Genomic DNA, 23460 nt, shown 5'->3' with positions numbered 1-23460 from the left:
CGAGAATTCTAGCGCAACTAGCAATTTCATTCTCCGAAAATACAATACCATAAACTTTGGATTTGTGAAAATTAACTTTGAGCCCCGAAGATGCATGAAAGCATCTCAAAATTCTTGCCAAGTTTATGAAGTTGGAGCTTGTCCAATCTCCAATAAACATGGTGTTATCGGCGTAAAACAAATGAGAAATCGTAGGGCCTCTGTTAGGCATTTCAGCCCCATGAAATAAAAAATGGTCACAGGCCGAACACATCGCGACATTTAATCCTTCCATAGCAATTATAAACAAGAAAGGAGATAGAGGATCCCCTTGCCGAACCTTTTTGGTAATAGGAAACACTTTCGTGGCGGAGCCATTGAGGAGAATAGATGCCCGAAAATACGAGAGACAACCTCTTATCCAAAATATCAATTTATCTCCAAATCCCATTTGTTTCATGATCGATTCCAAATACTTCCAATTAATAGAATCAAAAGCTTTGTTGAAATCGATTTTTGAAATGAATGTTTTCCGTTTAGATTTTTTAGCCCAAGCACATAGCTCATTAGCAATCATCGGCCCATCAAGAATGCTTTGCCCTTCAATGAAAGCATTTTGAACTTCCCCAATCAACGAGCCAATAACTCTCTTAATTCTTTCGGCAAGAGTTTTGATAATAATTTTGTAAATACATCCAATTAAGCTTATGAGACGAAATTCATGAAAAGCGAGAGGATCTTTAACCTTTGGTAAGAAGGAAACGCCAGAGAAAAAACCATCCTTTTCAAAGCACCCAACTAAATGCACGAATCACGATGAGACAAGGAAAAAAAAAAAGGTTAATTTAGGGCTTTATAATACAACAATAAGTGTTTTGGTTTCAATACAAGAATGAACAGTTTATGAGTTTTCTGCTACAACACTAATTACGAAACAAATCAGTGTTTGTGAGAAAAAAGAAAAAAAAAAATCAATCATTCATCATCATTTATATCACAGTCAATGGTGAAGCCGATCGATCAAAGCTACCACGAATCGCTCGTGCCTGAGTACTCCTCTTCTTCATCGGGCTCATTCCTACTCCAGATTTACCACCGGTTTTATTTCCATCGGCGAGAACTCTTGTGATTCCGGCGTAATTAAGAGACTCTGCAATTTCCATCGCCGTGAAACCCTTGTTCGTTCTTGCTTCCACATCAGCACCTCTTTTCACTAACAACTCAAGCACATCAACATGCCCAGATTCCACAGCACAGTGTAAAGCAGTATACCCATATTCATCTCTCGCATCAATATCAACCCCATTTTTAATCAAAACCCTAACCACATCAGTCCTTCCCATAAACGACGCCCGGTGTAAAACCGTCCATCCATTCTGATCTTCACCATTAATGGCCACTCCACCTTTAAGAAGCTTATTAACGGTTCTAATATCACCTTTCGTTGCAGCCATACACAAGGAATCACCTAACCCGAGTACAGAAAACAGCCGTGTATGTCCATGCTCATTAGCAACATCATACGCTGTTTTCTTAAATCTATTTATAATATTCTTATTAGCTCCTTTTTGTAATAAAAGCTTCACCATGTTATCATCTCCAAGAGCTGCAGCTATATGCAACGGAGTCTCGTCTCCATTACCATTACATATATTAGTCTCTGCACCGCTAGTCAACAACAACCGTGCACAGTCTCGTCTCCGCCCCTCCACCGCCATGTGCAAAGCGGTATTCGCGTCTTTCGTCAGCTCATTGACATTCACACCTTTTGATAAAAGGAGCTTCAGAATGTCGACATGACCAGATCCAGCTGCTAGATGGATCGGACCATATGCAGATGGCTCAACCCGCTCTGTGACTGCTCTATGCGCCAACAAGAGCTCCACAATCAAACCTTCACCTGAGGCTACTGCGGCTTCAAGTGGGGTTGATCCTGACTGAGCTCGAGCCATTATATCCGGCTCGAACTCGAGTAGGACTTGAACCAGGTCGGCTCGATGTTGAGAGATTGCTAAATGAAGTAAAGTCTGACCTTCGGAGTCAACAGAATCTACCGCTTTCCAAGATGGATCACTCTTTTCTAACACATCTCTTATTTCATCTATAGATCCGTTGGTGATGAGTTTGGCAATCACCATTGATCCGACAAACATGATCTTGATCCCACTATCGACGAACACTTGCTTCTTTTTTGTAGTGAACCAGTCACTAGGGACTGAATCGTTACAACTGCTTTTAACTCCGGCACCGGGAACCACCACGCTGTGCAAGAAGAACGGATCACCACAGTAAGGGTATGATTCCGGGAGGGTGGAATTTGGTGGGAGATCGTAAATGATCTCCAGAGTGACAGTTGTCAATGGATATATGATTCCAGACTGTGGACGGACGGTGTACCGGAGCTTATTCACCGGTTGCAGGCGGAAGGCCACTGGCATGGTGTACATGACGTTTCTTAAAGTGAGCTTACCAGTACACTTTTGGCCTTGTTCGACACGTATTACAACCACATTGGATGGTTCCAAAGTTATTAATCTGTCCATGATCTGGTTTTCTCCTTCGAGAAGCCTCACGTGAGTCTTCTTCTCCGATGGGTCTTTTTTTTTTATGCAAAGAGAAACCGGTTAGGTAAAATGGAGTTGGAAGTTGAAGAAAATTGTTGGACTGTTGTATAAGTACAAGGGAGAGTTGAAAGAGTGCCGGCTGTTACGATGCGACGTCATATCTTGGTGTGAGGAACAATGTTGACTTGTTCTATTTGGCGTCCAAAGTTGTATAACTTCAAGACACTCAATTTGTACGGGATCGTATGTCAACTTATTTGACGTAAGTTCAAATGTATAAAAATTGTTAAAATATATTTTGAGTTAACCTCGAGCAAGTAACACAAAAATTACGTACTGATCAGTCCAATGAGAATGCATGGGGTAGGAGCCACTCAAAAAAAAAATAATAAAAAAATAAAAAAATAAAAAAAATTAAATGGGGTGAGGCTTCTTTAATTAGCATCGCTTTTTCGGTTTCTGGTAAATCGGTTGGGTTAACAAAAGAAAGATATCTTATTTGGTTCGACATTGGTTAATGCTTACAATATTTCAGATTTTTCAAACTGAATAATCTAAATAAGCAAATAGATTAATACTTTTGCGTTTTAGTTTTTAGATGTGAAATTTACGTTGGGAGTTTTCTAATGTTAAAACATCCAACAAATTGTAAAAATTGGTGTCTGGCTTTTCTTTCATTATATATATATATATATATATATATATATATATATATATATATATATATATATATATATATATATATATATATATATATATATATATATATATATATATATATTAAAGAAATTAAACCTTATGAAAAGTAAAGTCGGTGGGATTTTGACATATTTAACCAACATGTTTACATATTTTCGTATTTTGTTCTACCACTTTTAGGTTTTCATATTACTCCTCATTTTTTTCCCCTCCCCTCAGTGTTGGAAGGATAGCAATAGTAAAGTTTTTCCTTTTAGACATTAGCCACAACACATTGTATTATTGAAAGTTTCGTTGAACTTTCATATGTGTCAGAAGTACTGCTTCAGTTCTTTTATTGAATTATAGTTTGGTCGATATTTGTAGTAACAACCAACCATCGAGTATTGTTTCGAGTCAGGTCTTCTCCTCTCCCACCAACTTTCGCTTCTAATATCTTCTTGACTGTTCTAATCCTTCATCGATTGCCCCTTCAACGTCTCATCGACCGTTTTACTTACGAATCTGCTTCTTCCACCTAATCCTTTTCTCTTTTCAATGCATCCCTAAACTCATAAACCAGAAATTTGATGCGGATGTTTAATTCGTAAAAAGACGCAAAACAAAAGAATATTTATTTTCTTCTCCGCTGCTCACAAGCATCGTCGTCTGAGGTTTTGGTCCTTCTACCTTTCAACATAGATGAATTATCAGCACCTACCTCTGTCAATCTCCTGCTTATTCTTTTATTCTCTTGGAAAATCAATGATGGATGAAGGATGTCGGCGATATAGCGTTGTCTCCCTTTACCTTCAAGAACAAACGACAATCGAGACTTCTCTCGCATCTAGAATAACTTCAGGTAAAGGACTTCAATTTTTAATTTTGTTTCTTCCTACGCACCCATGTCTGTATTTAGTTTAATTTCATTTGATTATTAGATAATCAAATGAAGGAGAGCATATCATGTTAGGTTTTGGCTCATATGTGTTTGTCAAATTCGTTTCTGTTTTGGGATTTGATTCCCTCCATTAATATTTAAACCCTAAATTTCATATGCATTTTTTCTCATTCAATTTGATTACTCCCGATACTGATTCTATTTCAAATCTTTGTTTTTCAGTGATTTTACCCTTTGTGGCGGAAAAAGGAGCACTTCAATGCATTTGATGTTGATGGAGATGGTTTGTTGAATATAACCGACTTCAATGAGTAAGTTATTAAAGGTGCAAAAATTTATATATGGTTTTCTTTTTACACTTCCGTCTTCTTCTTCTTCTCTTAAAATTTGAGGTTTTTTTGTGATATTTAGCTTTGAACACCTTCTATAGACTCATAATCCGAGAGTGCTTGAAAGTAAGTTCAACGAGTTCTTCCATGGACAATTTAACCTTGTAAGAAAATATGATGAAAATAGTCATAATTATTCACATGAATCTACTGATTCATTAGAATCTCCTACAAAGAACTTTTTTGCTTTATAATCTTTTTATGATTTGGGAGTTTCTAATATCTTATGGATTGACTTCTCACACAACTTGTTTTAAATTTTTTTAATGAGGGTAAGTTTTGATATTATAGATACTTGTCTGATGTGGAACTGCTATCTCTTATTCGAAAGCTTCACTCTTCAGATTATTATCATGCCAAACAGTAGGTAGGTTATATTATGTCACATGTAAGCATGGTTAATTTTGATGCCTTCTTATAGGTTTGGCCTTGAAATTGTAGTAATACAGTAGATACAACCATGTGGATTGAATTCATTGTCTGAATAGTCAGTGACTTTTTCATATTTGAGCAAATTGATTGAGGGTTTACCTACATATCTTTTAGTTCACCTTCTTCCGTATCAACTGTTGATTCCTTTGATTATCCTTTTTAGGGATTTAGAAAGGGTTGTGAAAGTGGATTTACAAAATTCACAGGTAAGTATTGTTTGGTTCCCAATATACACAAAGTATTAATCATTAAAGAAATCTTTTTTTTTTTTTTGCAGAATGAATTGGCAACTTTGGAGCAGCAAAATTTAGATGATAAGATGTTGAAGTTGGTAGATGATCAAAAGGTTCATTTAGTTCTTTTTTGTACTTGAGTGCTATGATAAGGGTTCTGCTCTCGGTATCGATTTGAAGATCTATTAACACATATTTTTCTTTTGGTTTTACTTTTATAATAGGTTCGACTATAAAGTTTCTTAAGAGTTACAAATTGGTCTCAGGAATGTTATGCACTGTCATTTCAACTTTTTGCCCTCTTTGTCTTCATGGTTGATTTTTGGATGAAATATTCACATCTACACACTATACTTAGTTTAGATTTGTTAATATAATGTGTTAAAATATGCCTTTATAGTTCAATATTATCAATAAAAACAAAATATTGTCGATATTGTTTCCTAACTTAGTATTGTTCGTACAAGACATGTTTTGATGTATGTTATGATCGCTGAGTGTGGATAAAATTTGATGGATAGGCTAATGTTGGAATATGCGAAGGTGTAAGGATTGTTTGAGTGTTGAAGATTGGAAGTAGCTAGAAGGTGGTCAGGCAGGCTACTCGTAGAGCGATCCGGATAGACTGAGGGCCCTACAAGGTGGTCCATTCATGCCGAAGGCTCATAGAGTAGTCCATATAGGTTTTAGGCCCTGCGAGGTGGTCTAGTCATGCGGGTTGTTTGTATTGTATGCGTGTTTGTTGTGTTGTGTTGGTACTTTGGGGGAACTTTCTAATCTTTGGCTTACAGTTTTAATTTATGGTTTTACGTACTTCTAAGGATCATAGGAAGGCGAAGGTATGATCATACATAACTTCCTATTTTTATGTCTTTGGGTCTTGGGAAATTTTATATTTAAACTAATGCTTTTGAAACAATGACTCTTTTTGTAAACAATATTGATTCATGGTTGGTTTTAGAAATTTTAAATTTATTGTGATTTTTGGAGAATTACAATATTAAAACCTAATAGTAGCCATGAATAATGAAACGATGACATAATAATAGGACTTTTGTTGTGTAACACCTGATTCCTGATATCTATACTATTGCTTAACTATATGATTTTGAGTTTTGGGAGAAAAGGGTTTTAGCAGAGGTATGGGGTGTCACTTAGGAGGTATAGTACGTCTGGGATGCGATGTGTCTCTTGCTAGGCACATCGCATCCTCGTTATTTATTGAAACCTAGATTTTGGGCCTTATGCCATATTTAAAGGCTAGAATCACCAAGGTTTGCCTCATTTGGGAGCCTCTACTTCCAGAAACATTTTCTTTTCCCAAACCCTAGCCTCCATAGAGGGTTTTAAGATTTTTTGTTGTTTTCTATGAAGTTGGAAGAAGAAAGATATCACTTTTGGTGCAAGGAAGCATTGCTACAACCTAGATCCAACTTCTTTATCCCATTTTTGGAACATTGTGAGCGTAAAGATCCGAACTTGATGCTTTTTCTTTTTAATTAATCTATTTTTGTGATTCTTTTTGGCACATTTTGGTCCTTTGGTGTTCTTGGAGTGTGGAGAACGCCAATACTTTAAGGATGACTTATTTTGCTTATGAACGTTTAGATGATGGAAAAATGTGATTGCATGTTCTTTCCTTGTGCTATGCATGAGTTTTAGTCCTTATTGATTAGGTTAAGAGTTTTGAATGAGATTAAGCCTTATAAATGGATAATGTTGGGAGTCTTATCCAATAAGTCACTTAAAAGATTTAGATATGAATTTTTGAGCCTCCATCTAAAGGGATTAAGGACTTAATAAGAAAAGGATGTTAAGCCAAGAAGCACGTTGTGCTTTAGTAAGGGTGTATGCACCTTCGAGATATTTTCATGACTATATTGTCGTTTTGTGGAGTACGACGTGCCTAGTCTTGGTGCTGCGTGCATGGCCATTAACTTTAACCAGTTGATCATTGACCGTTGACTTTTGACTAGTTTGAATTTGGTCAAACTTGGTCGGTTTTGATCTTTAGACTAAGGTTTGACCTCTATTTGAATTTACACAGTATATGTTAGATAATTTCTTAAGGGTGTACGTGAGAGTGTGTTAGATGCCATCTTATGCATCTTTTATAGTAGTTTTTACAGGTGTTGTGCATCATATTTTATGTTTTTTTCGTATGCATTAGTTTAAATAATATTTAGCTCATGTATATTGTCAGCATTCTCGTACTACTCATGTTTTATGTCATTTACAGATATTTCTAGTGAAGCATTTATTTGGAAGCAACTTGGATGCATATTTGAAGCTTAATGGAGATAAAATACCTGAGGAAGCTGAAACTCGTGCTTAATTTCTTGAATCTGAAGAATTCAAGTATGAAACCTCTTTTTTTCCTCCGCGATCTTATTTTTTATTGTGTTTCATCTTTTCAATGTTTCCAAGACAAAAATCGATTTTCGGGACTTTGAAGGACATACACATCGTGTTTTTTCAAAAAGTACGGTCGTGTTTTCCAGAAATATGTCCAAAATAGCAACGTACTTCATTAAAAGAGTAATCTAGATTTTTTTTTTGAAAGACGTGGTGCGCCCTTAGAAGGATGCGACATGCCTCAGGTCGTGTTTTTCCGAAATTTGCGTCTGATATGCCAACTTGCGTATAAATACTCCCTTATGTTATCAGATAAAACCCTAGTCATTACCAGATGATTTTTGGGGAAAATTTTCTTCATTTTCATTAATTTCTGAAGATTAGAAGACTATAAATCGACTCTTTCATTTAGTTTAGTAAGAATTAGTTGTTTGATTTCTCTTTTTATTATTCTAGATATGATTTTCGCCATGTCTGACTAAATCCTAGGTTTTGTGTGATTCTATCTAGTTATTTCCGTTTTGCACCTAATTAATGTTTGATTTTTAGTACTTTTTAGCTTCATCACCTAATTTAGGATTTAATCAGTGTATTTAATTTGTTATTGAAATTTATAATTATTTTGATAAACTAGTAACAAGTAACAAGTAAAAGATCAATTCCACGTTAGGATTTAACTGTTTTATAAACTAAAATTTCATATTTTTACGCATCCAAACTTGTGAGAAGTATTGAATATTGCTGAGAATTTTACACATATCATAATGCTGCTTTTTTGACTTGTTTAAAAGTGTGTTTAATTAGTTTAGTAAAAGTTAGGATTGTTGGATTAGGTCTAAGCACATAACTATAATTGGTATGTACTTGAATTGATGGTAGCACAATCATTTTGGATTGCCTTCATACTAGCAACTTGACATGATGACTTTTGGAGAGAGAGGTTGAATTTATTTGGAATAATAAATTAGTATATAAAATGATTTATTAATGTATTATCAAAATAATATATTAATTAAAAATCATACTGTTAACTAATAATTAATCATAAATTAATTTGGAATTAATTTTAGGGTTAAAGGAATTAATTAAAAGTACATGGGCCGTTTTGCAATTTGTTGATAGTTATGGAATTATACTCTTAGACCCCCTAGTAGGAGTGGACGAAAACTCCTACGGAAAGCTCTAGAATCTTCATCCAAGGCTCTTGGATAGAGAGTCCATGGGCTGCTTAGGTCTTACGCAAAGGGATTAGGGTTTCCTCCTTTTACCCTAGCTTTGACCCTAAGCTACCTCAACTATATAAGGATCCCTAACCCCTTGATATTTCAGCTATATGATTCAAACCCTAAGAAGATCCGAATTCTAGAGCTTCCTCATCCTCTTGCTTGGTGTGTTTGTTAGTTATTAGAGGTGTTACACTTGTGACACTTGCTCTCAAAAGTTCAAGATCTTTAAGAATTTTGTTGTTATTACAATATAACAATAAAGGTATGTATCCTAACCCGAGTTTAATGTTATTTTTGAAAATAATGCATTCCTCCTATGTTTTCTAGTTTTTTTGTTCAATGTGTGTATGTCTAATAGAGAAAACATAGATCTAATAATTAGGGTTGAATGCACACATAAAATTGTATGCTATGCTTAAAACCCATCAGTGGTATCAGAGTTATTGGTTTTTTCTTTCATTTATATTTGATACAATTGATTAAACTTGACAAAATTAGGGTTTATGGCAATTAAACCCTAGGCCTTGTGATTTTCGCAATTAGGGTTTCATAACCCTGTTTTTTTCGAAAAAATTGCTAAGGGTCTTTAAACCCTTTCCTTTGGCCTCCATATTTTCGAGATCTATGGTTTACTAACCCTAGGGTTTTTGAAAATAAGGCAAGGTTGAAAGCCTTGCCTTCCACCCCAAACCCCAGATTTCGAAAATAAAGGGTTTGATAGGGTTGTTATATTTGGTAATTATCTTCCTAATTGTTTTTCTAGATAATTATTGATTCTTGTAAATCCCTCCCATATTTTCAAAATTAAGGGATACAGGATAGGTTAAATTAATTTTTTTAATTTAATGGATAATCCTTAATTGATTTAATAAATTAATTAAAGGTTTAATTAATAGATAATTATTAAATCAAAGTTTTTTAAAATTTAAAATTAAAATTAAAATTGTTTTTAATTTTCAAAATTTTAAATAGATTTAAAATCCCTAGTATTTTGAAATGTTTAAAATACACCCTTATACTATATGTAATATTAAAATTTTAAATATTTACTATACGTATAAGACAAGTTAGTCGAACCGCTAGTACGCCTCATTCACGAAGCCAATCTATAAGGGGAGGGGGGGGGGGGTAAGGAAATTGCCTATAAATTGGCAGTTGAATGGGTGTCCACTCTGGCACACCACTTCCTTGATTGGTGGATGGTCATTATTCGAATGGGTTTCATTGGACATTTAATTCTTATTAGTAAGTATAATGGAATAAATAAAGTAACTAAATGCTTTTATTAAATTCCCAATCTTAGTTACTTTAGGAAAAATGTGAAATTGATGGTGTCCCATGAAATTACACATTGCACTTTATATAAGTCTTTAGTGGAGCATGTGTGGTTAACCAGCACACTAATATGGACTAATAAAGGGTGACAATTTGTGTCTCATAAATTATCATTGATTAATGGAGTGTGTGTGGTTAACCGAAACATTAATTAGGTAATAAATGACATCGATAGTACCAAGCTAATTTGCATGGTTGTTCACACATTGTTTGTGATCCTCTGTATTCCAATCACAAAAAAAGGACATAATCGATATTAAATATACCATTGAATATTTCAATGAATATCAAAAGATCCTCAGAATTTCATTTTAAAACCTAATTTATTTAAATTTTGTTTTTCGTGGTGAAATTGGTAATTCGTCATTTACCTACCTTTAAATAATTTGCAATTAGATTACAACATACCTCTTCTGATTGTGAATTATTTAGTTGGATCCTAGCCTTAATATTTCATCTGGGTGTTATATTAAGGATTTTCTTATCTAATCAAAACTTGTCCTTTTTCCGTTTCAGATGTCAACTTTAAACAATGCTTCCGGTTTCTCTAACAACAATTCCTCCAACCACTTCACGCTCTTGAGCATCTGCTCGAAAGTTACCTTTTATGGTTCCAATTATAACGATTGGATGCATAACATCAAGATGGCTTTGTGCTTCGAGAACAAGGAATATGTGCTCGAGAAAGAGTTGAACGAGATTGATGAAACAATGGTACTCCTGAAGAAATAACTGAGTATAGGAGGCATTGCAATGAGGCTACCAAAATGCCATGCATCATGGTGGATACTATGACTCCTGAGCTGCAAAGATTTTATAAGGACTATTGGCCGTATGAGATGTGCAAGGAAATGATGGAAAAGTGCAGAGCTCGTCAAGAGAGGTACGGGATAATCAAGTCCCTCGTAATTAGCAAGATAAAGGACAGAGAGTCCGTCACGACCCACTTGCAATACATGCAACGTTATTAGATCGTTTTTTGAAACTCAATGTGAACTATGATGAGGAATTGGCTATTAACATAGTCTTGCACTCACTGTCTAGTTGTTATGATCATTTCATTATGACTTATCATTTGAACAAGGAGGAGACCACATTGAGTCATCTTCAAAGCTTGTTGAGAACCGCTAAGAGTGGAATGAAGGGAAAGAGTATTGCCTCTACTCCTTCTTCTGTTGATCCCGTCTTGGCCATTAGGCAAGGGAAGGGGGAGAAGAGGAAAGATCCTTCAAAACAGAATTGGAAGGGAAAATCCAAAGCGGGGTCCTCAAGCAATGAACCAAAAGGAAAGGTCAGTTCTGATGCTCCTCCTACCTCTGATCCAAAGGAGGCTACTTGATTTTACTGCCATGACAAGGAGCATTGGAAAAAGAGCTGCCCAAGTACTTGCAATACATAAAGGATGGCAAGATTAACCCAACCCCGGCATGTATTTACATTATCCTATCTAAAAAATCATCGCATTCTAATTCTTGGGTCCTTGATACAGGATATGATTTTCACATTTGCTCTGACTTGCAGGGACTAAAAAGAAGTGAGGATGTAGAGCATGGGAAGATGAACCTGATTATGGGCAATAGGAGATCGCCTCATGTTATCAAGGTTGGTGTTTATTATTTAATGCTTAGTAATGGGTTTTTTTTTCTATTCTTTAGAAATGACGAGGAATATTATTTCTTTTCATTGTTTATACATACAAGGTTTTAGATATTATTTTGACAATGAGAATGGATCTATTTATGCTTATTATAACGGTGTATTTTATTTTGAATAATTACCTTGTGACGGTGTGTATGAAACTATGATGATTGTAGACAATTTAGGTAAAAAGTGTCTTGCAAATTGATTCGTCTAATGGTTTAGATAAGGCATGTGTGTGGCATTATCGACTTAGACATGTCAAGAAGAAACACATTGCCCAACTCCAAAAGCATGGAGAGTTGGAATCATTTGAATTAAGGTTAGATGATACATGCGAATCTTGTTTGCTTGGAAAGATGACTAAATCACCTTTCACTGGTTCTTGTGAAAGAGGTGAAGGATTGTTGGATCTTATACACATGGATGTTTTTGGACCCTTCAGGTCCACCATAAGATATGCAAATCGATTTTATGTAACTTTCATTGATGATGATAGCATATATGGATATATCTACTTAATCAAGCATAATTCAGAAACCTTTGAAAAGTTCAAAGAGTTTAAACAAGAAGTTGAGAATCCATTGGGCAGTAAGATCAAGATGCTCAGATCTGATAGAGGTGGTGAGTATCTTAGTATCGAGTTCCACGACTACCTCAAGGAATGTGGAATTGTTTCACATTTGACACCTCCTAGGGCACCATAACTTAATGGTGTGGTTGAGAGGGGTAATTGAAACTTGTTGGACATAGTTCGTTCCATGATGAGTTGTACTTCACTTCCTATCTCATTCTGGAGGTATGCCTTAGAGACTACCGCCAACATTCTTAATCTGGTCCCAACAAAGAAGGTTGACAAAACACCTCACGATATATGGACAGTGAAGGTTCCCTTGTTGACACATATCAAGGTTTGGGGTTATGAAGCTTTCGTTAGATGAGAGACTCACAATAAGCTTGAACCTCGAAGTAAGAGACATATTTTCATAAGCTACCCATAAAATTCCTTTGGATAATTGTTCTACAGACCTATTGAAAACGTGGTCTTTGTAGCACGGAGGAGAGTCTTTCGTGAGAGAGAGTTCATATGCAAAGAGGACAATGGGAGTACAATTCATCTTGAATAAATTTAAGAGTCAAACGATGAAGGAACCTCTAACACTAGCACTCAAACTGAGGAAGAAATTCCTGTTGAACCAGTGGATGAGTCATTGCCTCTTAGGCATTCTAGTAGAGTTAGCATTCTTCCTCTGTTATATAGTTTCCATATAATTGCAGAAGGTGATATGTTTATCGGTGATAGCACACTAAATTTGGATGAATTTGTTAACTACAAGGAAGAAATGGCAGACCCTGAGTCTGCTAAGTGGAAAGAGGCAATGGACAGTGAGATCAAGTCCATGTATGACAACAAGGTTTGGAATTTGGTTAATAATGTACCAGGTCGTAAGACGATTGGGTGCAAATAAATCTTCAAGAAGAAGACCGACATGGATGGAGAGATACACACTTTCAAGGCACGATTGGTTGCGAATGGCTTACCCAAACACCAGGGGTTGACTATGATGAGACCTTCTAACCAGTGGCTAAGATTAAATCTATTAGGGTTATGCTAGCCATAACTGCATTTCATTATTATGAAATTTAGGAGATGGATGTGAAAACCGATTTCCTTAATAGAAAGTTGGTTGAGGATGTTTACATGAGTCAGGCAGAGGGTTTTATGGATACTAAGTACCCCAATAGAGTGTGCAAACTTGAGAAATCAATATATGGATTGAAATAATCTTCTCGTAGATGGAATCTTTGCTTTGATGAGAAAGTCAAAGAGTTTGGATTCTCAAGAAGTAAACATGAGTCTTGTGTATATGTCAAAGCTAGTGGGAATATAGTCACCTTCCTGGTATTGTATGTTAATGACATACTACTCATAGGAAACGACATTCCAACTTTGTAAGAGGTTAAGTCTTGACTTGGAATGTGTTTTGCTATAGTTGATCTGGGAGAGGCTGCTTATATTCTGGGAATGAGGATTTTGAAAAATAGTAGAAGAAGACTAATTAAACTTAGTCAAAGTACATATTTGGATAAGGTGCTAAAACGTTTTAGCATGGAGAACTCCAAGAAATGAGAGTTACATATCCAGAGCAACACCAAACTGAGTAAGACTCAGAGTCCGAGTTTCGATGCAAAGATAACAGAAATGAATTGAGTTCCATATGCTTCCGCTGCTGGATCGATCATGTTGTAACAGCCCGAAATCCAGGTTAGCTTTATGACCCTTCTATTTTGGAGAATTGGCTAGTTAGTCCCTTAAAGTGAAAGATGAATTGGTAAGTACGTTGGGCGTACTGGGGCGTACGCCGTGCGTACTCGTGCACTTAATTTGTACGCGGGTCATCCGGGTACACTGGGCGTACCCAAGGTTACATCGGGCGTAACCAGCCCAGATGCAAAACCCTAATTTGTGGCCTTGCACTATAAAAGGAACATGTAGTCCTTTTCCCTAGCCACCATACACCCTTGAGTGAGTCCTTGAAGAGATGAGATTCATGCTTTAGCTTGTGTGTGTGTTTTTGAGCTTGAAGTTATCTTTTCAAGGTGAAGAAGGAGAAGAAGGAGCCATTGTTGGAGCTTGAAGTTGAAGAACAAGTGTAGATCCGAGTTGTACAGTGGTTGGAGATCCTTCCTGAGGTAAAAATCTCAAAGCTTTCCTTGTTCTTCATAAGTTTTGCTTGTTGGACCATTTTTTTAGGGTTTTTGGTTCAAAGTTGGAGACTTTATGTGCAAAGAGTCTCCATAAGCTTAGATCTGACCTTTTCTAGTGTAATATGTGTTGAGGAGTCATAAAAATCGAGTCTTGGATGTGGATCTTGTGGCATGCATGAGTTATAGTCTCATTATGGAAAGAGGAAAGGTGTTTTGAGCATAAAGTGACCTTTACAGTCATGCAAAGGCTTAAAGGTTCCAACTTTATGGTTTAAGACATATTAGAGGGGTCAGATATGAAGTTTGGATGCAAGTCTTAACCGTTTAAGACCTGAATGTGTTGAACAAAGTAACTGGGCATTACGCTGGGCGTAATCCCAATACGCGTCGCGTAAGGGGTTGCGTACCCCGTTTCTGGAGTGCAAGAGTACGCCCCGCAGCTGGTACAGCCCGCGTACTGCTTGTTGTTGACTTTTAGGGTTTTAGTCAACATGTGGACTTTTGGGTTAGGGAGGGGTAAAATGGTCTTTTACCCTTCTGTGGAATTTTAGAAGGAATATAGTATAGCCTTGAGAGTCGTTAATGATTTAGAATGATTATTTGATGTGATTAGGCGAGGCTAGGTCGAGGTTACGAGATTCATAAATATCGAGCACGTGAGACTTAAACATCATACGAGGTGAGTCTTCTCACTATACTATACCTGGAAGGGTACCTATGTGTGACCGGAAGATCTGGTATGCTATAAGATATATGCATTGTATGTTAAGTTGCCTGTTTTGTATGCGTTATGTGTGCTATGCTTGATATGGGCCGGAAGGCATTATGATGTAGACCGGAAGGTCAGGGAGTTATGGACCGGAAGGTCGACACAGGTGGGACCGGAAGGTTTACCGGGTTGGGACGGAAGTCCCCTGAGACACATGGACCGGAAGGTCATGGCCTGGAAGGGCGTATGTGTGTAAGTGGTATATTGGGGAACTCACTAAGCATTTATGCTTACAGTTGTTGTGTTATGTGTTTTAGGTACTAGCGAGGACCGTGGGAAGGCACCGACATGACTCGTACACACACACACGCAAGCGGATTTGGATATATTTGATCTTGGGATTTGACATGTTTTGTATTATGATTATGATACATTGGATTTTTATGGTTTGATTTGGATGAAATTATGTTTTTAAGAAATGAAAATTTGTTTTGAAAAATGACGTTGTTACAAGTTGGTATCAGAGCCTTGGTTTGAGGGACTCGGATGCACCTTTGGGCGTATCTGAACTCAAACTGAGGATTTGAGAATTTTTCAACAATAAAAACTAAATTTTCTAAAAGTGCAAAGAGTTTTGAAACAAACGGAGCAGAGTAGTGTGTACGGTCAGCCAACGCCCGAATGGTGAATCCCCAAAATACCCATATAATATGTGTTATGAGATATGCTATGTTATGTTATGCACGCTAGAGTGGGCTAGGTATTCATATGAGGACTAGAGTGGCCTGATTTGTGATGCCTTAGCCTAGGAGAATCCTGCTGCTATGAGATGCCTTGAGAGCGAGTAGGTAGCCAATGCATAGCGAGAATAAAGTACTTGCGATCCGGGATCCAAGGAGGAGGACTTGGGGTGAATGCTGATGCGGTGTAGTCAGTAGTATAGGGCCCATACTACTGAAGACATCGGATCAGTGAGCAGCCTAAGTAAGAATCCTTTGGGTATTGGAGGACGAGTAGGGTTGCGTTATCGAGTGCGAGTAGGCTCGATCGAGTCTCTGATATTTTTATGTTGTATTTCATAGGCATCATGGTTGGGACACGACACACACCAGAGAGCAGTAGGGTTAGTGACGAGGAGATTCGTCGATTGATTCATGAGGAGGTGGCTGCTGCCATCCCGGCTGAGATTCCAGAGATGTTTGGGGACATCAACACCACACTGATTGAGACCTTTGATGAGCGGTATGCAGTAGTGACTGAGGCTGCAGATGATGCAGCTACTGCAGCTATTGCTGCTGCCAGACCTCAGGGAGGTGACTCGTTGTTGTTTCGGGAGTTTAGCAACACGAAGCAACCGGAGTTTGATGGGACGCAGGACCTGAATGCGGCGATGAGGTGGATCTCTGACATTGAGGGATGTTTCTATAGGTGTTCTTGTCCAGAACACTTGAGGGTGTGGTTCACTTTGAACTAGCTTCGCTTGGGAGCGAAGGATTGATGGAAGTTCGTGACGGCAAGCTTCACTCTGGCAGAGATTTTTGAGGTGACCTGGGAGAGGTTCACCGCCATGTTCAGGGATGAGTATGTTCCCCCGGTGGAGAGGGAATGGTTGGTTCAAGAGTTCTTGACCCTCAAGAAGAGTAATGATTCAGTTACTGTGGTTACCCGAAAGTTTCATGAGAGGGCGATGTTCTGCCCTGAGCAGGTGTCGACTGAGCAGGCACGGATGAGCCGATATTTGGGCATTTTAAAGAGGGACATTCGAGAGTTCGTGTCGAACTCGACGTATCGTACATTTTTTGAGCTTCAGGCAAATACCCGGAAGTGGGAGATCGAGTTGGAGACTCAGGCCAGGGAGGAGGCCGGGTCCCAGAGGATGGATCGGTGGCCGGCTCAGTCTCAGCCGGCAGCCAAGCGGACCAAGCCCGCTGATTCGAGGACTGGAGGCCAGAAGGGCTGCACTTGTGGGAAGTGCGGCAAGGGTCTGAGGGAGCTTATCGATCGGGTGCTTGCTACAAATGTGGCAAGGAGGGGCATAACGCCAAGGATTGCCCCAAGGTATTTATGGTTTGCTTTCATTGCAACTAGACTGGCCATCAGAATGCCGATTGCCCGCAGTTGCATCAGGAGGCAGTGCAGGGATCTGCACCTGCTGCTAGGGTGAGGCTCCGAAGGCTCGTGGGAGAGCTTTCCAGTTGACAGTGGAGGAGGTCCACGCAGCACCCGACGTAGTGGCCGGCGTGTATTCTTCTCTATATTTATTTAAGTCTGAGATTTTATGCTTATATTATGTTATGCGTAGGTACTTTTCTTGTGAATTCTGTTCCTGCCTTAGTGTTATTTGACTCGGGAGCGAGTCGGTCTTTTGTGTCGTTAGCCTTCAGTCATCATATCAGTATTTGTTGAGAGGCCATGAGTCGACCTCTATGAGTTTCTATAGCTAATGAGCGAGCAGTGTATGCCACGGATGTGATTCGAGGATGTATCCTTGAGATCTTCGGTGTGGAGTTCCCGATAGATCTAGTCCCGATTGCGATGGGGGATGTGTGTGTTATAGTAGGCATGGATTGGTTGAGCCGATTTGGAGCCGTTATAGATTGCGAGCGTGAGTTGGTGACGATACGAGACCCTAGTGGGGGAGTACTTACGGTGTACGGTGAGGGTACCCATCCTAAGTCAGCATTTTGTTCGGCTGCTAGGGCGAGGCAGAGTTTATAGCAGGGTTGTATGGGATTTGTGGCCTATGTGATGGACACACGAGTGGCCGCTGGGAGGCCAAGTTCGACTGATGAGGTCCCAATTGTGCGGGAGTTCCCTGACGTTTTCCCCGAGGATTTGTCGGGTGTGCCTCCCGAGAGGCAGGTGGAGTTTCGTATCGACTTGGTGCCAAGGGCGGCACCTATTGCCAAGGCACCCTATCGGCTTGCGCCGTCCGAGATTTAGGAGTTATCCTCGCAGCTTCAGGAGCTGTTGGGAAAGGGGTTTATTAGACCGAGTAGCTCACCTTGGGGAGCGCTGATCCTTTTTGTCAAGAAGAAGGATGGTTCACACCGGATGTGTATTGATTACCGGGAGTTGAACAAGCTGACGGTCAAGAACCATTATCCGTTACTGAGGATCGACGATTTGTTCGATCAGTTGCAGGGAGCATCTTGGTTCTCCAAGATAGACTTGAGGTCATGTTATCATCAGATGAGGGTTTGGGATGAAGATATCCAGAAGACAGCATTCAGAACCCATTATGGACATTACGAGTTCGTGGTGATGCCTTTTGGGCTCACTAATGCACCAACTGCATTCATGGATCTCATGAACAGAGTGTGCAGACCGATGTTGGATCGATCGGTGATTGTTTTCATCGATGATATATTGGTATATTCGAAATCCCGAGAGCAGCATGAGGAGCATTTGAGGGAAATCCTCGAAGTTCTGAGATCGGAGAGGCTTTACGCCAAATTCTCCAAGTGTGACTTTTGGTTACGGGAGGTCCAGTTCCTAGGGCATCTCGTTAACCAGCAGGGGATATTGGTCGATCCGACCAAGATTGAGGCTGTGATGAGTTGGGAAGTGCCGAGGTCACCTTTTGAGATCAGGAGTTTCTTAGGTTTGGCAGGCTACTATCGGAGATTTATCAGGGATTTCTCCAAGATCGTCGTGCCACTCACCAAGTTGACCTGGAAGGGTGTTGCATTTTCTTGGGGTCCAGAGCAGCAGACCTCGTTCGATACACTTCGCCAGAGATTATGTGAAGCCACGGTGTTAGCCCTTCCGGAAAGGATGGAGGATTTCGTGGTATATTGTGATGCATCAATATCCGAGTTGGGAGCGGTGCTTATGTAGAGGGGGCATGTGATAGCATATGCATCGAGGCAGCTTAAGCCTGATGAGTCGAGGTATCCCACTCATGATTTGGAATTGGGGGCCGTAGTGTTCGCCCTCAAGATCTAGCGTCACTATTTGTATGGGGTTCGGTGTACGATATACACGGACCACAAGAGCTTGAAGTATTTGATGGATCAATCCAACCAGAATATGCGCCATAGGAGATGGTTGGTTGTAGTAAAGGATTATGATTGTGAGATCCTGTACCACCCGGGCAAGACTAATGTGGTAGCCGATGCCCTGAGACGTAGGGCGGAGGGCACCCCGATTCGAGATATTTGCATGAGATTGACAGTCATGCCTCCGGTATGGGACGCCATTCGAGGGGCTCAGGCGGAGGCCATGAGACCGGAGAACCGCAAGAGAGAGCGAGTGATCGGGCAGGTATCGGAGTTTGTTACCGATAGTCGAGGACTTATGACATTCCGGGGTCGAGTTTGGGTACCGTTTGTGGGCGGGACGTGTACCGTCTTGATGGAGGAGGCGAACAAATCGAAGTTCTCGATCCACCCCGGGGCCACTAAGATGTATCTGGACCTGAAGGAGTATTGGTGGCCCTATATGAAACGGGATGTTGCATGGTTCGTAGAAAGGTGCTTGACCTGTCGCAAGGTTAAGGCCGAGCACCAATGCCCGCATGGTAAGTTACAACCGTTAGAGATTCCCGAGTGGAAGTGGGAACATATCACCATGGATTTTATCACCAAATTGTTGAGGACTGCTAGGGGTGTCGATGCAATTTGGGTGATTGTGGACCGGTTGACAAAGAGTGTTCACTTTCTTGCTGTCAGTGAGAGCTCTTCTGCTGAGAGGTTGGTAGATTTGTACGTGAGGGAGGTGGTATCACAGCATGGAGTTCCAATCTCGATTGTTTCAGACCGAGATGTGCGTTTTACTTCCAGATTTTGGAAAAAGTTTCACGAGGAGTTGGGTATGAGGCTGCATTTCAGTACCGCATACCACCCACAGACCGACGGGCAGAGCGAGCGGACGATTCAGACGCTCAAGGACATGCTTCAAGCATGTGTATTGGATTTCGGTGGGAGTTGGGACACGTATTTACCCTTGGCTAAGTTTTCCTATAACAACAGCCATCACTCAAGAATTAGTATGCCACCTTTTGATCTGTTGTATGGAAGGAGGTGTCGTACCCCCATTTGCTCGGGCGAGGTAGGGCAGCGCGTGATGGGTAGTACAGAGATAGTGCTTTAGATGACAGAGCAGATACAGCAGGTCTGGCAGAGGTTATTGACCGCTCAGAGTCGTCATAAGAGTTACGCGGATAGGCGACGATCCGAACTCGAATTTCAGGTCGGTGATTTTGTGCTCCTGAAGGTATCTCCTTGGAAAGGAGTGATCCGATTCAGGAAAAGGGGCAAGCTGGGACCCCGGTATATTGGGCTGTTTAGGGTGATCGTGAGGGTGGGCAAGGTAGCGTATCGCTTGGAGCTACCTGCGGAGTTGGATCAGATTAATGATACCTTCCATGTGTCGCAGCTAAGGAAGTGTATTGCCGATGAGTCGGCAGTGGTACCATTAGAGGATATCCAGGTGGATGTGAGTCTGAATTATGCGGAGAAGCCGATCACAATCTTGGATCGGAGGATCAAGGTTCTGAGGAACAAGGAAGTGCCCCTGGTTCAGGTCCAATGGCAACATCGGAAAGGGTCCGAGCTGACCTGGGAGCCAGAGTCGGAGATGCCGGAGCAGCATCCGGAGTTATTCACAGCATGAGACTTCGAGGTCAAAGTCTGATTCTATTGGGGGAGAATCATAACATCCCGAAATCCAGGTTAGCTTTATGACCCTTCTATTTTGGAGAATTGGCTAGTTAGTCCCTTAAAGTGAAAGATGAATTGGTGAGTACGCTGGGCGTACTGGGGCGTATGCCACGCGTACTCACGCGCTTCATTTGTAAACGGGTTATCCGGGTACGCTGGGCGTACCCAAGGTTATGTCGGGCGTAACCGGCCCAGATGCAAAAACCTAATTTGTGGCCTTGCACTATAAAAGGAACATGTAGTCCTTTGCCCTAGCCACCATACACCCTTGAGTGAGTCCTTGAATAGATGAGATTCGTGCTTTAGCCTGTGTGTATGTTTTTGAGCTTGAAGTTATCTTTTCAAGGTGAAGAAGGAGAAGAAGGAGCCATTGTTGGAGCTTGAAGTTGAAGAACAAGTGTAAATCCGAGTTGTACAGTGGTTGGAGATCCTTCCTGAGGTAAAAAGCTCAAAGCTTTTCTTGTTCTTCATAAGTTTTTCTTGTTGGACCATTTTTTTAGGGTTTTTGGTTAAAATTTGGAGACTTTATGTGCAAAGAGTCTCCATAAGCTTAGATCTGACCTTTTCTAGTGTAATATGTGTTGAGGAGTCATAAAAATCGAATCTTGGACATGGATCTTGTGGTATGCATGAGTTATTATCTCATTATGGAAAGAGAAAAGGTGTTTTGAGCACAAAGTGACCTTTACAGCCATGCAAAGGCTTAAAGGTTCCAACTTTATGGTTTAAGACATATTAGAGGGGTCAGATCTGAAGTTTGGATGCAAGTCTTAACCATTTAAGACCTGAATGTGCTGAATAAAGAAACTGGGCATTACGATGGGCATAATCCAAGTACGCGCCACGTAAGGGGTTGCGTACCCCGTTTCTGGAGTACAAGAGTACGCCCCGCGTACTGGTTGCTGTTGACTTTTAGGGTTTTAGTCAACATGTGGACTTTTGGGTTAGGGAGGGGTAAAATGGTATTTTACCCTTCTGTGGAATTTTAGAAGGAATATAGTATAGCCTTGAGAGCCGTTAATGATTTAGAATGATTATTTGATGTGATTAGGCGATGCTAGGTCAAGGTTACGAGATTCAGAAATATCGAGCACGTGAGACTTAGACATTATACGATGTGAGTCTTCTCACTGTACTGTACCTGGAAGGGTACTTATGTGTGACCGGAAGGTCTGGTATGCTATAAGATATATGCGCTATATGTTAAGTTGCCTGTTTTGTATACGTTATGTGTGCTATGCTTGATATGGGCCGGAAGGCATTATGTTATGGGCCAGAAGGCATTATGATGTAGACCGGAAGGACAAGGAGTTATGGACCGGAAGGTCGACACGGGTGGGATCGGAAGGTTTACCGGGTTGGGACGGAAGTCCCCTGAGACACATGGACCGGAAGGTCATAGCCTGGAAGGGCGTATGTATGTAAGTGGTACATTGGGGAACTCACTAAGCATTTATGCTTACAGTTGTTGTGTTATGTGTTTCAGGTACTAGCGAGGACCGTGGGAAGGCGTCGGCATAACTCGTACACACACACGCAGGCAGATTTGGATATATTTGATCTTGGGATTTGACATGTTTTGTATTATGATTATGATACATTGGATTTTTATGGTTTGATTTGGATGAAATTATGTTTTTAAGAAATGAAAATTTGTTTTGAAAAATTACGTTGTTACACATGTATGCTATGACATTTACTCTCCCTGACATGGCTTTTGTTTTGAGCATGGTTAGTCGATATCAGGGAAATTCGGGAAAAACTCATTGGATAGCGGTCGAGAAAATTCTTAAGTATTTGCGATGAACTAAGGACTGGGCCCTTGTGCTTGATGGTAGTGATGAATTAAGAGTTACTGGGTATAGTGGCGCCTACTTTCAGACAGACAGAGACAACTTCCGTTCTCAAGCTGGTTAGGTGTTTACCCTTAATGGAGGAGTAGTGACTTGGAAAAGTTCCAAGCAGGAAACGGTGGCTGATTTGACCTGTGAATCAAAGTACATTGCACCGAGCGAAGCCTCGAAAGAGGATATATGGTTGAAGAACTTCATTAGAGACCTTGGAGTTGGGCCAAACATTAAGGAGCTGATAAAGATTTTCTGTAATAATGAAGGAGTGGTTTTCTTAACAAAGGAACCCGGAGATCATGGCAGATCTAACCATATCGATAGAAAATACCACTTTATCAGACATTGAGTGGAAGAAGGACACCTCGTCATTAAGAGGGTATCATTAGAAGAGAATCCTGTTGATCGCCTCACAAAGGGTCAAAGTAGGGTCAAGCACGTTCAGCATGCGAGGAGTATTGGTCTGAAGGGTGATATTCGTTTTAGTGATTAGATAGATATTTAGAAACTTGTAACAAATAAATGTAATTGGAATTTGATGATTAAATAAATGGAGATTTATTTAAGAGTATTGTTTACTATCTTTTGTCAATTGTTTATCATTGTGTTTCACTTTTGCATGTTTTACTCCACGAATAATTAGGTTACACAATCGATCATACTTTGGAATTAAATAGTGAATTAAGGTTTTCATGAATTGGGTTGTAGATTATCTAAGCGCTTAGACATAACAATGTTTGCTGCAACATTCATGAGTACTTTTGAAATGGGGATTTAAGTATTAGATTAAATCTACGCTTAG

At 39.8% G+C, this 23460-nt stretch overlaps 1 protein-coding gene across 1 annotated transcript; it reads right to left on the bottom strand.

Annotated features, from left to right (window-relative positions):
• Window positions 1-833: 833 nt before the first annotated feature.
• On the bottom strand, window positions 834-2565 carry LOC145001742 (protein VAPYRIN-like). The gene has a single exon (XM_078961091.1). The coding sequence runs from the start codon at window positions 2520-2522 to the stop codon at window positions 969-971; it is 1554 nt and encodes a 517-aa protein (XP_078817217.1). The 5' UTR covers window positions 2523-2565; the 3' UTR covers window positions 834-968.
• Window positions 2566-23460: the final 20895 nt, after the last annotated feature.

This window comes from Lactuca saligna, chromosome 6 (assembly GCF_052625555.1).
Source record: "Lactuca saligna cultivar CGN05327 chromosome 6, ASM5262555v1, whole genome shotgun sequence".
Lineage (NCBI taxonomy): Eukaryota > Viridiplantae > Streptophyta > Magnoliopsida > Asterales > Asteraceae > Lactuca > Lactuca saligna.
Note: the sequence above shows the minus strand (reverse complement) of the source record. Positions and strands in the feature narration are given on the sequence as shown.